The sequence below is a fragment of the Lepisosteus oculatus genome, chromosome 4, assembly GCF_040954835.1.
Source record: "Lepisosteus oculatus isolate fLepOcu1 chromosome 4, fLepOcu1.hap2, whole genome shotgun sequence".
NCBI lineage: Eukaryota > Metazoa > Chordata > Actinopteri > Semionotiformes > Lepisosteidae > Lepisosteus > Lepisosteus oculatus.
In genome coordinates this window covers 66,537,168-66,550,327 of record NC_090699.1, presented here as the reverse complement: position 1 = coordinate 66,550,327, position 13,160 = coordinate 66,537,168, and the positions used below count along the sequence as shown (strand labels likewise).

At 55.1% G+C, this 13,160-nt stretch overlaps 2 protein-coding genes across 4 annotated transcripts; one reads left to right on the top strand and one right to left on the bottom strand.

The window, feature by feature from the left end:
• Positions 1-3,207: 3,207 nt before the first annotated feature.
• Positions 3,208-7,193, bottom strand: arpc4l (actin related protein 2/3 complex, subunit 4, like). The gene is made up of 6 exons (XM_015348125.2): positions 7,038-7,193; positions 5,740-5,858; positions 5,441-5,552; positions 4,751-4,846; positions 4,311-4,481; positions 3,208-3,717 (listed from the first exon to the last, which is right to left on the bottom strand). The coding sequence occupies exons 1-6, from the start codon at positions 7,176-7,178 to the stop codon at positions 3,712-3,714; spliced, it is 645 nt and encodes a 214-aa protein (XP_015203611.1). The 5' UTR covers positions 7,179-7,193; the 3' UTR covers positions 3,208-3,711.
• A 569-nt stretch (positions 7,194-7,762) lies between these two features.
• tada3l (transcriptional adaptor 3 (NGG1 homolog, yeast)-like) lies at positions 7,763-13,158 on the top strand. Of its 3 annotated transcripts, none has more exons than XM_006631069.3 (8): positions 7,764-8,044; positions 9,640-9,866; positions 10,065-10,421; positions 10,706-10,838; positions 11,085-11,188; positions 11,430-11,539; positions 11,933-12,118; positions 12,412-13,158. In XM_006631069.3, the coding sequence occupies exons 2-8, from the start codon at positions 9,657-9,659 to the stop codon at positions 12,599-12,601; spliced, it is 1,290 nt and encodes a 429-aa protein (XP_006631132.2). In that variant the 5' UTR covers positions 7,764-8,044; positions 9,640-9,656; the 3' UTR covers positions 12,602-13,158. The 3 variants fall into 3 exon arrangements, with proteins under 3 accessions (XP_069045763.1, XP_006631132.2, XP_015203603.2); XM_015348117.2 differs by lacking the exon at positions 7,764-8,044 and adding an exon at positions 8,051-8,209; XM_069189662.1 differs by lacking the exon at positions 12,412-13,158 and having other exon boundaries at positions 7,763-8,044; positions 11,933-12,122.
• The last annotated feature ends 2 nt before the right edge of the window (positions 13,159-13,160 follow it).

The window sequence follows — 13,160 nt, the reverse complement described above, 5'->3', positions numbered from 1 at the left end:
CTTCCTGCTGTTTTACTCTCAGAGCTGACTGAGATTTGGAAGAGGAACGAAGCCCAGCTGTAGCCAAGACTTAATCAAGAGGAACCTCATTCAACTGCCAAACAGAACCACATCCGCTGAATTGCAGAACCTCAATGACATCATACTGGGATGGATGAATTAGTGGGGAGAGCAGAGTGATGAAGCCAGTTCAGAGATGAGGATTATTAGGAGGCCATGATGGGTAAGGGCCAGGGGGAAATTTGGCCAGGACGCTGGGGTTACACCCCTACTCTTTTCAAGAAACACCTGGGATTTTTAATGACCACAGAGATTTTTAATGACCTTTTTACAATGTATTGTCCCCGTCACCATACTGGGGCATTAGGACCCACTGGACCGCAGGGTGAGCGCCCCCTGCTGGCCCCACTAACACCTCTTCCAGCAGCAGCCTTAGCTTTCCCAGGAGTCTCCCCTCCAGGTACTGACCAGGCCCACACTGCTGAGCTCCAGTGGGCTGTGAGCTGGGAGTTGCAGGGTGAGATGGCTGCTGGCAATTTAAGATTGAAATTGAATTTAAGACATTCCTACATCTGCTGTGTCCCCCCGTCGAGCCTCAGTTACTTGTCCTAAAGTCTAAAGTCTTTCCTGGAACCTGCAGGCTCAGGCCCGAAGGGAGGGGCTCAGGCCTGGAGGGAGAGGCTCAAGTCCGGAGAAAGAGGGGCTCAGGCCTTTTAGAGAGAGGCTCAGGCCTGGAGAGAGAGGGGCTTGTTCTTCTCACCAGAGGTGCTTTTAAACGATCTGCTTTACAGAGGACATCCTACCTCAGTGTCAAGAGTGAAATAGCGTGGGGTGGAGGAAAGGAGAGATGGGGAGGGACCAGAATGTGTAATTAAAAAAGAGAAGCAGAAGGTTTAGAGAAAGTATCAGACTCTTGAACTGTGTCACTTCTCTACACAGAGGGTGTCTGGAATGATGTTGAAGCAAATATCCAGGTCTGTGAAGAAGCAGCTGGAAGAGCAGGACAGGCCAGACTGCTTCCTCTTATCTGTACACCCCTTCAGAAACACGCACTCCAACGCACAACACGTGAGACCTACACAACTGGACCCGTGCAATTACAGGGGCTCAGCAGCTAATGGGATCTGCTGTTGGTGCCGCAGACTTGCTCTGAAATCCGAGGAATACATTGTCAGCTTTCCCGACTTTGGTGTAGTTCCCCTGCTGATAGAAGCCGTTGTCATCCCTTCTCGGTTGAGTCCATATGCGCAGTGTCATCATTTTCCCTTCTCCGACACACGAGCATCCCGATCTCATTGTACAAGATCGAACCTGGTGGCCAGGAGCCCAACCCTAAAACCATGAGATCTCCCGTGGTCAGCAGCAGCACATTATTGACTTGACTTATGCCTATTTCACTATGCAAAACACTGTGTACCCAACTGTGCAGATGGGCACCTGACTGCAGCAGTCGGAGTGAGGAATTAGGAATCTCTCACAGGTGTCACAGCAGGATCCCACATGGAGTCTGAACCCAACACCTTCCTGCTTCCTGAGTCCAGAGCTGGCCCCTCCTCCACACTGCTGACCTTCAGAGTAATGAAGGTCACCGACACGACTGCCGGTACAAGAAGATGCAGAGGCCGTTCGACGTCCACAGCTGCCACAGTTTAACACCGCTTAACTACATTGATACCAGGAGACGAAATGTGTTTCAACACAGCGCAAGAAAACATGTCACAGATCGCGTAACACAGCTGCTACACTTTGTTTTTACAGAGAGGGGGAGGACCTCAGGGGTCTCCTGCAGTAACTGAAGACTGAAGCCTGACTTCCTGCCCAGTGAGAGCAGGTTGAGTCACACAGTAACAACCTGAGCAGAGCCAGGAGGAAGTGGAACCGAGACAGGCTGGGGAGGGGTGAGGGGGGGCAGGATGCACGGATTGAGGTCAGACAGCACTGGCCAGGAAGCTCACAGCCCGGCCAGGCCACATGAACATGGGCTAGAAATCAAACTTCCAGTGCACAGCAATAAGATCCATTTCTGATTTGACCTGCTGTAGGCTCTTTCACAAATGCTGGCTGCTTAAAAATGCTGCTGCCTAGTCAGGCATGTGTATTTTAAAAAGGTATTCCTATGGACAATGACAGTACCCAGGGAAGGAGGATGCAGACAAGCCACCGTAGACACAGAGGAAGGACCAGACAGGCCCTCGCTGATGTGCTCACCCAGCCACATTTACCTGCATACCAGACCTCACTGATCCCCGGTGCAGATTCTCCTCATGCTGACCTGGTGTGAGTGTCCTGCAGTGTCTGAGGACGGCACTGTGAGTGTCCTGTAGTGTCTCTTCCTGTTCTGTAGGAGCAGAGTGAGTCAAGTGGCTTTTGAAGTTTGTCATTCAGGCCAGCTAACCTCAAAAGCACCCAGTACACAGAGCTCCAAGCCCAGGAATGTCAGAGACCCCGAGAAAACCCAGCAGTGTCCGCTGGTCTATTCACACATGACCCTGAGGCAGTGGAGCACGACCTACACGCACCTGCAGCGCAAGGGGACCGACTCCCGCCCCCGACCCGACGCCTCTCTCTGGAGGAGCCACAGGCTGCGTGTGCAGGAGCGAGAGTCTGGGAACAATCGGAGCCGGACAGAGAAACCCTCGGGAAAGGGGAGAGATCAGCCGTGCCGACAGGACCCCAGGATAGGAGCCCAAGCAGCCAGCCCGCTGCAGACATGGCGGTGCAACACAGCTGTGGTTTTATACTTCCCCTTGTAGAGACGCATTTAAAAATGATTAACAGCAAACACACTCACGTCACACCCCATGAATAGACAGCGCCAGGCGATCTTCCTCTTAAAGGAAAACACTCCTTGCTCGTCCCACGACTCGCAAACTCCTCTGATCATTCACCTGTTATCAGCCTCCCCTGCAACCATATACCTCAGGCCCTGCGAGAAGGCCAGGCCACGCACCAAACTTATAGATGTGTAGGTCTTCTCGTTATGTCTTTTGCAGTAATTTGTTCCAGATATTGACATTATTACACAAGTTCCTCCTCCCTAAACCCGGCTCTCTGCGCTCAATGCCAATTTCAGCTTTTGATTCCAACCAACAGTTCCTGAACATCCCGAGTCGATGCAGAAGTCATTAAGACTATCAACCTTGGCTGCTTCAAAGCCTGTCCTGGAAGGACGATTGTGCTCAACACAAACCCACACAGACGCACGCAGACAGAGCTGTATTTTTATTGTTATCGTCAGCGTTTCATCAATATTTTTCTCTTCTGATTTTGTGTCAAAATAGAAGCGTACATAATTTTTTCTGATCAAGACCAAAACAACTCAGGTTTGCAAGTTTGCGTAACAAAAAAAAAAACAAGTATATATAAAAACAAAAAAAGCCGTTTAAATTACTGGAACAAAATTCTCCAGTTTTCCTGACATCATGAATATTAACAGTTTAATCAATAAGGACCCGCCCTGATATTTAGTTTTGTTCTGAAAGGCAGAAGTGTAATGAGGCTGTGAAAATGTATGTACAAATATTAATATTCATGAGGTCAGGTCAACTGACCCAGAGGTGGACACGCTCCCTCCTTACTGGATTGGTCTCTTCTCTAGTTCTCCTTGCTGAGTGGCTCTTCACAACTTCCTGGTCACACCCCCTTCCACACCTGCCCCCTCCCTGTGGGGGCATCCGGGTCCCACGATCAGCACAGGGAGTGGCGCCAGACTCAGAACTGCAAGACGAACAGATCAGGATTGAAAACACATTGACAGCACCGCCGATGCCGACAGGAACAAACGTTTCACATTTTAATAGAAAATTATTCACGCTGCAATGTCCAAAGACAAAAAACAGCTCAGAGCTTTCTGCTTCTCAGTCACATGTGCTACCAGTAAATTAATACATTTCCCTTAAGAAACTTGGATATTATCCGGACCTGCACTAGTCAGAACTTACTGCATCCTTCCTCTCGAAACTAAGAGTGCATCTACGGGGGAGGGTTTTTCCCAGGTGTGGGACGTCCTGGCCACGGTGCTCGGGGCTGCAGTCAGCACGTGCAGCAGAGCCCGAGACTCTGCAGCCCCATCCGCCCTCCTGGCCTTCCCGTCCATTCCTGTGCTTCAGTGTTTTAACGGAGTGTAGGAACGTAGCCAGGAAATGCAACACGGATGTTATTTTTCACAGCCATTCCTGCAGCTCTGCAGGCCGGTACCACTGCGCTACGTCTAACACCACTCTGTCCTGTTACAACATCTGAACAGCTGGTGCAGAGAAACCGAAGCTTTGAACTAAGCTGATGAGGCAAACTCCCCGAAAGGCACGTACGTTCTTGAGGAACTCCTCAGCCACGATGCGGGCGCGGGCGTTGACGGACAGCTTCATCTCACTGATCTCCTTGTCGATCTCCTCCATGAAGTGGATGACGAAGTCCACCAGCTTGTGCTTGTACATCTGCTCCGTGTGGAAGTTTGTGATCAGGAAGCTGATGTCGTAGCCCTGGAGTCAGGAGAAAGAGAGCGACCGTGACAGACAGGATGAGTGTATGTACACCAGTGAACTAGACGCTGGTATAGTGAAAGAACTAGTGAAGTTTGCAGATGACCCCAAATTGGAGGATTGAGAAAATGCTTTTTTAAATTTGATTTGCTGCTTCTACGGACTTACACATGATTCAAGACTGGACAAACGCCTGCCAGATGAGATCCCGAGATTAATAAGTTATTGCCGAAGAGGCGAGATCTCGTCTTCCCGAATCCCCCTCTTACCTCCACGGGTTTCCTCCGCAGGATGAAGAAGTTCTCCGCTCTCATCATCATGAAGCGCATGAACTTGTGGCACAGGATCTTCTCAATCTCATCGGCCTGTGGGGACACATCACAGCGCCGTCAGCCCAGCCCTGTTCAACCCCAGTCCAGTCAGAGTCTCCTCCTCGGCCCTCCACCTGTCGCACTGCTAACGCCACCTGCAGCCCTTCAAGCCACTCCTCTGTCAGAGCGGTCCTGCGCTGCACCAGAGAGAGCAGTCAGGCTGCCTCTAAAATCACAGAGCAGCCTTTTTCATTCTCTCGACCAATCACAAGCCAGGTAACTAAGGCATCTACCAATCACAGAGAAGGTCATTCTGAATTCCTGACCAATCACCTGCACAATTACTTGACGGTTCCAGGAAGAGATCACTCTGCCCACTGCAAAGTAATTATATTTTTCAGGTCCCATCATCTGGACACTCTTAAACAAGTTAAGATCAGTGCTGTATATTTCCAGTATGACACTGACACAGAGAAACATGTACTCATGACTTCTGCTTTCTGCCTCATCAGTGGTGTGAATATCAGCCTCTAAAACACCCGACTAAGACCGGCTGGTTTTCCAGTCTCTCGACCTGGGACACGAGCCCCGCCCACGGCCTCAGCCAACCACAGCACGGCACACGCACGGCCACGCCCCCTCAGCGACCTGTTTGACAGCGATGCTGACGCGCACGGAGTTGATGGAGCCCTCGATCAGAACCTTCTCCTTCTCATTGCGGCTGATGATGACCGGCTGCAGCAGCAACTCCTTACTGCTCCTGGAGAGAGAGAGATGAGAGAACACGTTAGGACCCCAGGAGGACTCAGAGCAGAGCTGACCATGCGCCTGCCTGTTTGGCAGAGAGGCTGAGGGCCAATCCCAGCAGAGGAAGGGCTGAGAGAGGGAGGGGGGCAGGTCACCCCGAGAATAGGAGAGCCTCGAACCCGCGTCCGGCTCAGACTCACCGGACTTCAACCTCTGGCTTGTTGTGTCTCTCCACCACCTGGGAGGAGAAGTTCTCCAGACAGAGGGCGGCCTGCAGCGTGGCGCGCACGGCGTTCAGGTAGGGCCGCAGAGTCGCTGTCTGTGGAGGAAAAGAGCAGTTCTTTACATTATATAGCGCCTTTCTGGACCCTCCACTCAGAGCTCTTTACAGGTAAGGGGGATCCCCTCCACCCCCACCAGTGTGCAGCCCCACCTGGATGATGCACCAGTCCTCTCACACACACCAGCTCTCAGTGGGGAGGAGAGCAGAGGGATGAAGCCAGTTCAGAGATGGGGGGTTAGTAGGAGGCCATGACTGGTAAAGGCCAGGGGGGAAATTTGACCAGGACACTGGGGTGACACCCCTACTCTTTTCGAGAGACGCCCTGGGATTTTTAATGACCACAGAGAGTCAGGACCTCGGTTTTACGTCTCATCTGAAGGACAGCGCCTTTTTACAGTATAGTGTCCCCGTCACTACACTGGGGCATTAGGACCCACACAGACCGCAGGGTGAGAGCGCCCCCTACTGGCCCCACTGACACCTCTTGCAGCAGCAGCCTCAGCTCTCCCAGGAGACTCCCATCCAGGTACTGACCAGGCCCCAGTGCGACAGAGCCAGAGCGCACCGGCCGGAGAATTTCAGAGCCTCGGCCCCGCGGGTCTGGGTCTGGGTCTGGGCGGACAGAGCCCTGCGGGCCCGCATTCCTCCCGCCCCCCCCACCCTCAGCCCCGCAAGCCCGGGCGTGCGGTGGGGATCTCCATGGCAACAGTGAATTCCAGCAGCGCGAGCCTCCCGTGCCCGGACGCGCAGAGACGCCTGTGCACGAGCGAAGCGGCACGCAAACAGGGGGGTACCCGGGGTGCCGAGAGTCGGTCACTTCCAACACGTCATTTTGACAGGAAGCCGCACACACCACACGAAAATAAAACCCCTGCAACCGCCTTGAAATGACGCTTCACACGCCACTTTCTGCCCTGCACTGCCTGGTGCCATCCAGCACCTGAGCCGGCTCGGCGCCCTCCCCACCCGCCGGGGGCACCGGGCGGAGCGGCTGCAGGCTGTCGGCGGCCGGGCTCCGAAATTTGGGTGGGGATCCCAGGCACACCTACCGCGGCCGTCGGCAGCCCCAGCCAGGAGCCTCTCGCAGAGACTCCCAGGGCACCGCACCCCATCTAAGACCCCGCGCACAAACCATAGCAGCCCACTAACCTATTTACCAGTAGTTAATTGTCTTAATTATTGATGTTAATATCCAGAAACGCTACCCTGTCTTACCATTTCTGCTTCCTCTGGGGAACAAGACGGAAGTGCTCGGAGCGCGTGCGCACGGCGGCTCTTCCGCGAGCGCTGCTCGGCTGGCTGGGATGTACCATTCCCACATCTTAAGGGTGTGTGCAAGTAACTGAATAGTGCCATTTCTTTGTGCGCTACTTTTCATTTTCCACTATCTTGTACAGCCAAATACCTTTATAAAGACTAGGCGTTTGAAACAGACCATGCAAGAGGCAATCTCTCTTAGTGCTCTGATATAGCACAGCATCTTTCCGGAACGGTACGACTGGTATTACGTTCACCGTCTCTAGCTCGAGTTATTATGATTAGAAATTCAGAAACAAGAACTACTAAATCTGCTGATGTTATTTTAAATAATCTATGTTGTCTTTCTTTTCCACCTATTTCCACAAAAAATCTCTTCCTCCCACCCCCACCTTCAATTTGGTTTAGGCAGAGATTTTCTTCCATAAAAGGCAACGTGGGACTTCAGACTGGCTGGCTGAATGTGGGGGGGGAGTTTTCGACTAGCTGGAGTCTGCTGTGATCTGCAGCAAAACAAACAGAAGAAAACGAGTGCAACTTCAAATAAAATATTTTTTATTTAAATCTTTTATTTCATTTTTATCTTCAATTATCATCTCGTCGCCACATTAAACGTTGTAATTCTAAGAATAAACCCCTCTCTGGTGGTGTCGTCTTCAGGGAGAAACCATCTTGCAAGAGACAGTTTGTTCAATCAGGCTCAGGAGACGGGGTTGGCGCGGTGGTCAAGGGAGTCTAGTACATGTTTCATACGCGCAATAACTCAACCCGAAAATTCTCTAAGTTGTTGTAGACACTGTTAAACATATACTTCACGTCAGATTGGATTTCGGAAAGAAATGTTTAGTCGTGAAGGTGAACAGAGTGTGTCGCGCACCCCTCTGTAGCCCTGAATGGTAGAGTCAGCAATGGAAGCTGCGCTGCAGGACTAAAGCTGTCCGTTCTGCTTTAGCGTCTTATCAATGGTAAGTCTGCAACCAGAGAGCAAAACGCGTACGTGTAATGTTCTGGGAGGAATAAACAGAAGCTGCCTAATCTGGCATTCGCCTAGATGAACAGAGCCGCCGTGTGAAAATGCTCCTTGAGGTGGCGGAGGCTGGAGGGCGCAGTCAGCGTTGTGCGGTGTGCGCGTACGTATCAATGGACAGGGTCCCTTCGCCTGAGGATGTTGTTCTCTCTCGTTGCGTGTAAGACCTGCCACTGCACGGCACTGCGAGGGAGAGTAAGAGCCGCCCGCTGCACTTACGGCGGGGTTTGAAAGCAGTGGGGCTTCTTAAACGTTTATGAAAACAAGACCGTGCCGAGGTTACGCTCATGCACGGAGCAGTCTGGTTGCGGGGCGGGCAGATCCGTCTCTCCTACCGGAGATAAAAGCCTTTGGAAGTCAAGTTTCACGAGGCGCACGACGATTCTGGCTGCCTGACATTGCTTGTGTCTGTCTCGTTTAAACATCTGTCGTTGTAACTCGTGTTTTGTTGTCACTGTTACTGTGCTGTATTGCTGCTGGTGTCGCTCGTTGGTGACGTCATGTTTTGTGTGTAAGACGAGCTTTGTCCGGACGCTGTTGTGCCGAGCGGTTTAGACAGGCGAGGTGTGCAAGACTGGCCACCTCCGCTGTCACCTACTAGCAACAGCGCACGGGGAGGGGAGGGAATGCAAGGGAAACGCACTGATCCAGTGGTCAGTGGCATAGCTGGGGTTTGAACCAGGAACCAGGAATAAGGCCTGCGCCTGAATCCTTTGTCCCTGTTCAGGGTGGGATGTCTTTTAAAAGGCAGGTGTCTGTGTCATATGCACTTGAAATCTGACATCTCTGCCTGTCATGCTCCCGAGCTGGAGCAGCCTGTAGCACACTGGCAGCCTGATCTGTGTGCTCAGCTCTGCCCAGCCTGCAGCACACTGGCAGCCTGATCTGTGTGCTCAGCTCTGCCCAGCCTGCAGCACACTGGCAGCCTGATCTGTGTGCTCAGCTCTGCCCAGCCTGAACACACTGACAACCTGATCTGTGTGCTCAGTTCTGCCCAGCCTGAACACACTGACAACCTGATCTGTGTGCTCAGCTCTGCCCAGCCTGCAGCACACTGGCAGCCTGATCTGTGTGCTCAGCTCTGCCCAGCCTGAACACACTGACAACCTGATCTGTGTGCTCAGTTCTGCCCAGCCTGAACACACTGACAACCTGATCTGTGTGCTCAGCTCTGCCCAGCCTGCAGCACACTGACAGCCTGATCTGTGTGCTCAGCTCTGCCCAGCCTGAACACACTGACAGCCTGATCTGTGTGCTCAGCTCTGCCCAGCCTGCAGCACACTGACAGCCTGATCTGTGTGCTCAGCTCTGCCCAGCCTGAACACACTGACAACCTGATCTGTGTGCTCAGCTCTGCCCAGCCTGAACACACTGACAGCCTGATCTGTGTGCTCAGCTCTGCCCAGCCTGCAGCACACTGACAACCTGATCTGTGTGCTCAGCTCTGCCCAGCCTGAACACACTGACAGCCTGATCTGTGTGCTCAGCTCTGCCCAGCCTGCAGCACACTGACAGCCTGACCTGTGTCCACAGCTCTGCCCGGCGTGAGGATGAGTGAGCTGAAGGACTGCCCTCCGCTGCAGTACTATGACTTCAAGCCGGTGGAGCATGCCAAGGTGTGTCCGCGCTACACGGCGGTGCTGGGCCGCTCCGATGACGATGGGATCGGGATCGAGGAGCTGGACACCCTGCAGCTGGAGCTGGAGACGCTGCTGTCCTCCGCCAGCCGCAGGCTGAGGGCCCTGGAGGAGCAGAGACAGGTGAGGGGGTGCGGGGGGAGGGGACAGGTAGGGGGGTGTGGGGGGGAGGGGACAGGTGAGGGGGTGAAGGAGGGGGAGATGAGGGGTGTGGACACTAACCAGGAAAGAGAGATCACAGCATAGTTGCTTGTACACCCATCGCTCCCCAAAACTGTGCTGACTGTCGCAGACACCTGCGCGTGTGTCTGTCTGCCTCAGATCCTGACGGACTGGCAGGACAAGAAGGGGGACAAGCGCTTCTTGAAGATGGGGAAGGAGGCAGACCTGTCGGCCGCACCCCGACACTCCAAGCCCAAGAAACAGAAGCTGGAGGGAAAAGGGGGCCACGGGCCTGGACCTGGCCCGGGTCGGCCCAAATCGAAAAACCTGCAACCCAAGATCCAGGAGTACGAGTTCAGCGAGGACCCCCAGGACACCCCGCGCATCCCCAAGAACGATGCCCCCAACAGGTTCTGGGCGTCTGTGGAGCCGTACTGCGCCGACATCACCAGCGAGGAGATCAGGGTGCTGGAGGACCTGCTGAAGGCCCCCGAGGACGAGCCCGAGTACTACAAGGTACTGAGTTCTGTTTACAAACCACCACGAAGCTCCGCTGTCCTGCCCCCGATCTGTACAGCCTGTCCCTCTCTGTGTGCTGTCCTGTGCCTTTTCTGTACAGTCTGTCCCTCTCTCCCTGCTGTCCTGCAGCTGTGCTGTTCAGTCAGTCCCTCTCTACTCTACCTGCTGTCCTGTGCCTTTGCTGTACAGTCTGTCTCTCTCTCCCCGCAGTCCTGTGCTCGATCTGTACAGCCTGTCCCTCACCTGTGTCCCTCTCTGCCTGCTGTCCTGTGTCTGTGTAGGTCCCTGCTCTGGGGAAGCACTATTCCCAGCGCTGGGCCCAGGAGGACCTGCTGGAGGAGCAGCGCGACGGGGCCAGAGCCAACGACAAGAAGAAGGGCATCATGGGACCGCTGTCCGAACTGGACGCCAAGGGTGAGTGTGGCGAGGGCCAGGCGCGGGGGTCCAGGAGACGGGGGACAATCTGGGAGGAGGAGTGTCAAGGGAGACGGGCAGTGAGTGACGTTGTGAGGACTCTCGAGTGAAGAAAGATGCCAGAGAGGGGAGGAGCGATCCTGCTCAGAGTGGTCAGGGTGCAGGATCTTGGGGGTTCTGGACTGGTCAGGGCTCTGCGTGGCTGCAGCCCGGTCTAGTCTGTGTTCTGTGTGTTCCTCTCTCCAGATGTGGACGCCCTCCAGAAGAAGTTTGAGTCTCAGCATGATCCCCCTGAGGACGGTTGCCCCTTTGGGCCCCTGACACAGCGCCTCCTGCAGGCCTTGGTGGAGGTGAGATGCACACGGAGGGACATAGACTTCCTGGTTTACACTGACCTGAGCAGTCTGGGGCACACTTGTACACAGGGAGTCGCGCGGATACGCGCAGGGATATGGGGGGCCGGGAGTCGCAGGAATACGGGGGGCCAGGAGCCACGTGGATACACGCAGGGATACGGGGGGCCGGGATACGGGCTGGGAGTCGCTGAGATACCTGCAATGACAAGCTGACGCACTGCCTTTCCTGCTGTAGGAGAATATCATCTCCCCAATGGAAGACTCCCCCATTCCTGAGGTCCCCAGTAAGGATGGAGGTGGCGATGGGGCCAGTACCTCCCCCCGCAGCCAGGGCAAGGCCTTCAGGTACTCCTGCGCCCCTGATTCCCCCCGATACCCCCCGAGAGCCCAGTGTCCTCCAGATGCCCCCCTACCACCACTCGCACTCCCTGTCTGCACCCGTTACCCCTTTTCTGCCTCTGCTTCTGCATCGGAGGGGCTTTCCAGCCAACTGCCCCCTCATCCCTTTCCCACTGCTGCCCCTCGTTCTAACTCACAACTTGAGAAAATTCCCTGAATACCCCCACTCCTTTCCAGATACCCCAAACTGCCCCAGCCTGCCCACTCCTGACTGCCCTCTTCCCCCAGCATGCCCACTGTGTGCCCTGTCTGAATGTCCACTCTGTGTCCGGCGGCGTGTCCGCTGTGTGACTGTCCACTCTGTGTCCACTGTTTGAGTGTCCACTCTGTGTCCGGCAGTGTGCCTCACACCCGTTCCCTGGAGGTGCGGATCAAGGAGGAGCTGGTGGCGCAGGGGCTGCTGGACTCGGAGGAGCGTCCCGGGACGGACTGTGAGGACGAGGTCCTGGCCGAGCTCCACAAGAGGCAGGCCGAGCTGAAGGCCCTGAGCGCCCACAACCGAGCCAAGAAGCAGGAGCTGCTGAGGTGAGGCGGGGGGCGGTTTGTGAAGGGGGGCCACTCAGCCCATCCAGCTTGTTAGTAAGGAGCTGGGAGTCTGGAAGCAGCTTCCGGAGCCGATACCCTGTTAACTCCTAATTACCAAACGGGCCGCAGTGTTTGTAACCATTCTTACGGGAATGAATTGGTCAGGTCTCACCTCATCAGCATGTTACAGGCTCCCACAACCCTTTGTGTAAAGAAGAGCCCCCGGGCCCCCTTGTCCAAGGGAGTGCTGGGGACGAGAGCGCTGGTGAGTGACTCGGTGTCGCCCCCCGCAGGCTGGCGCGGGAGGAGACCCGGAGGCAGGAGCTGCGCCAGCGCGTGCGCGTCTCCGACAACGAGGTGATGGAGGCCTTCCGCCGGATCATGGCCGCTCGGCAGAAGAAGCGCACGCCCACCAAGAAGGAGAAGGAGCAGGCCTGGAGGGCGCTGAGGGAGCGGGAGAGCATCCTGCGGCTGCTGGACTGACCGCGGCCGGCTGGCGGGCGGGGGTCAGCGCCGCCCGGCCGCCCCCGCGGACACGTCTGCACACCGGACACGCCTCCCAGGGGCCTCCGCCGGTGTTGCTCCAGTGTGACCCTCCCCGAGCACGGGCAGACACCCCTGGGGCCACCCGCGACCCGAGCCCCAGTGGCACTGCAGGGCCGACGGGGGGAGATGCCCCAGCCCACCAGGGGGCGCTCACTCTCGGACCCTCGCTCTGCACCGGGCCTGGAGCAGCAGGGCTTCGGCATTCTGACCATTGCTTGCCAGTAGGATGGTGTTCTGGGACCTGGGCCAGGCAAGACCCACAGATCATGTTGTTCTTGAATCTTGAAACACTGAGGTCAGAGCAGCACCGGGTGGGTTCTGACCCGGTACACTGGCTCAGCCCGGCCCGCTCCACTGGCACTTCCTCTCCTCTCCCCGTGTGAGTTGGCGTTTGTCACCTGTTGTTTTGTTTGTTTATCTTCTGTATATGTTTTTATGTTGAAACACATCACATCGAAAGACTTTTGAATATAATTAAAATAATCCAGACCGGAGG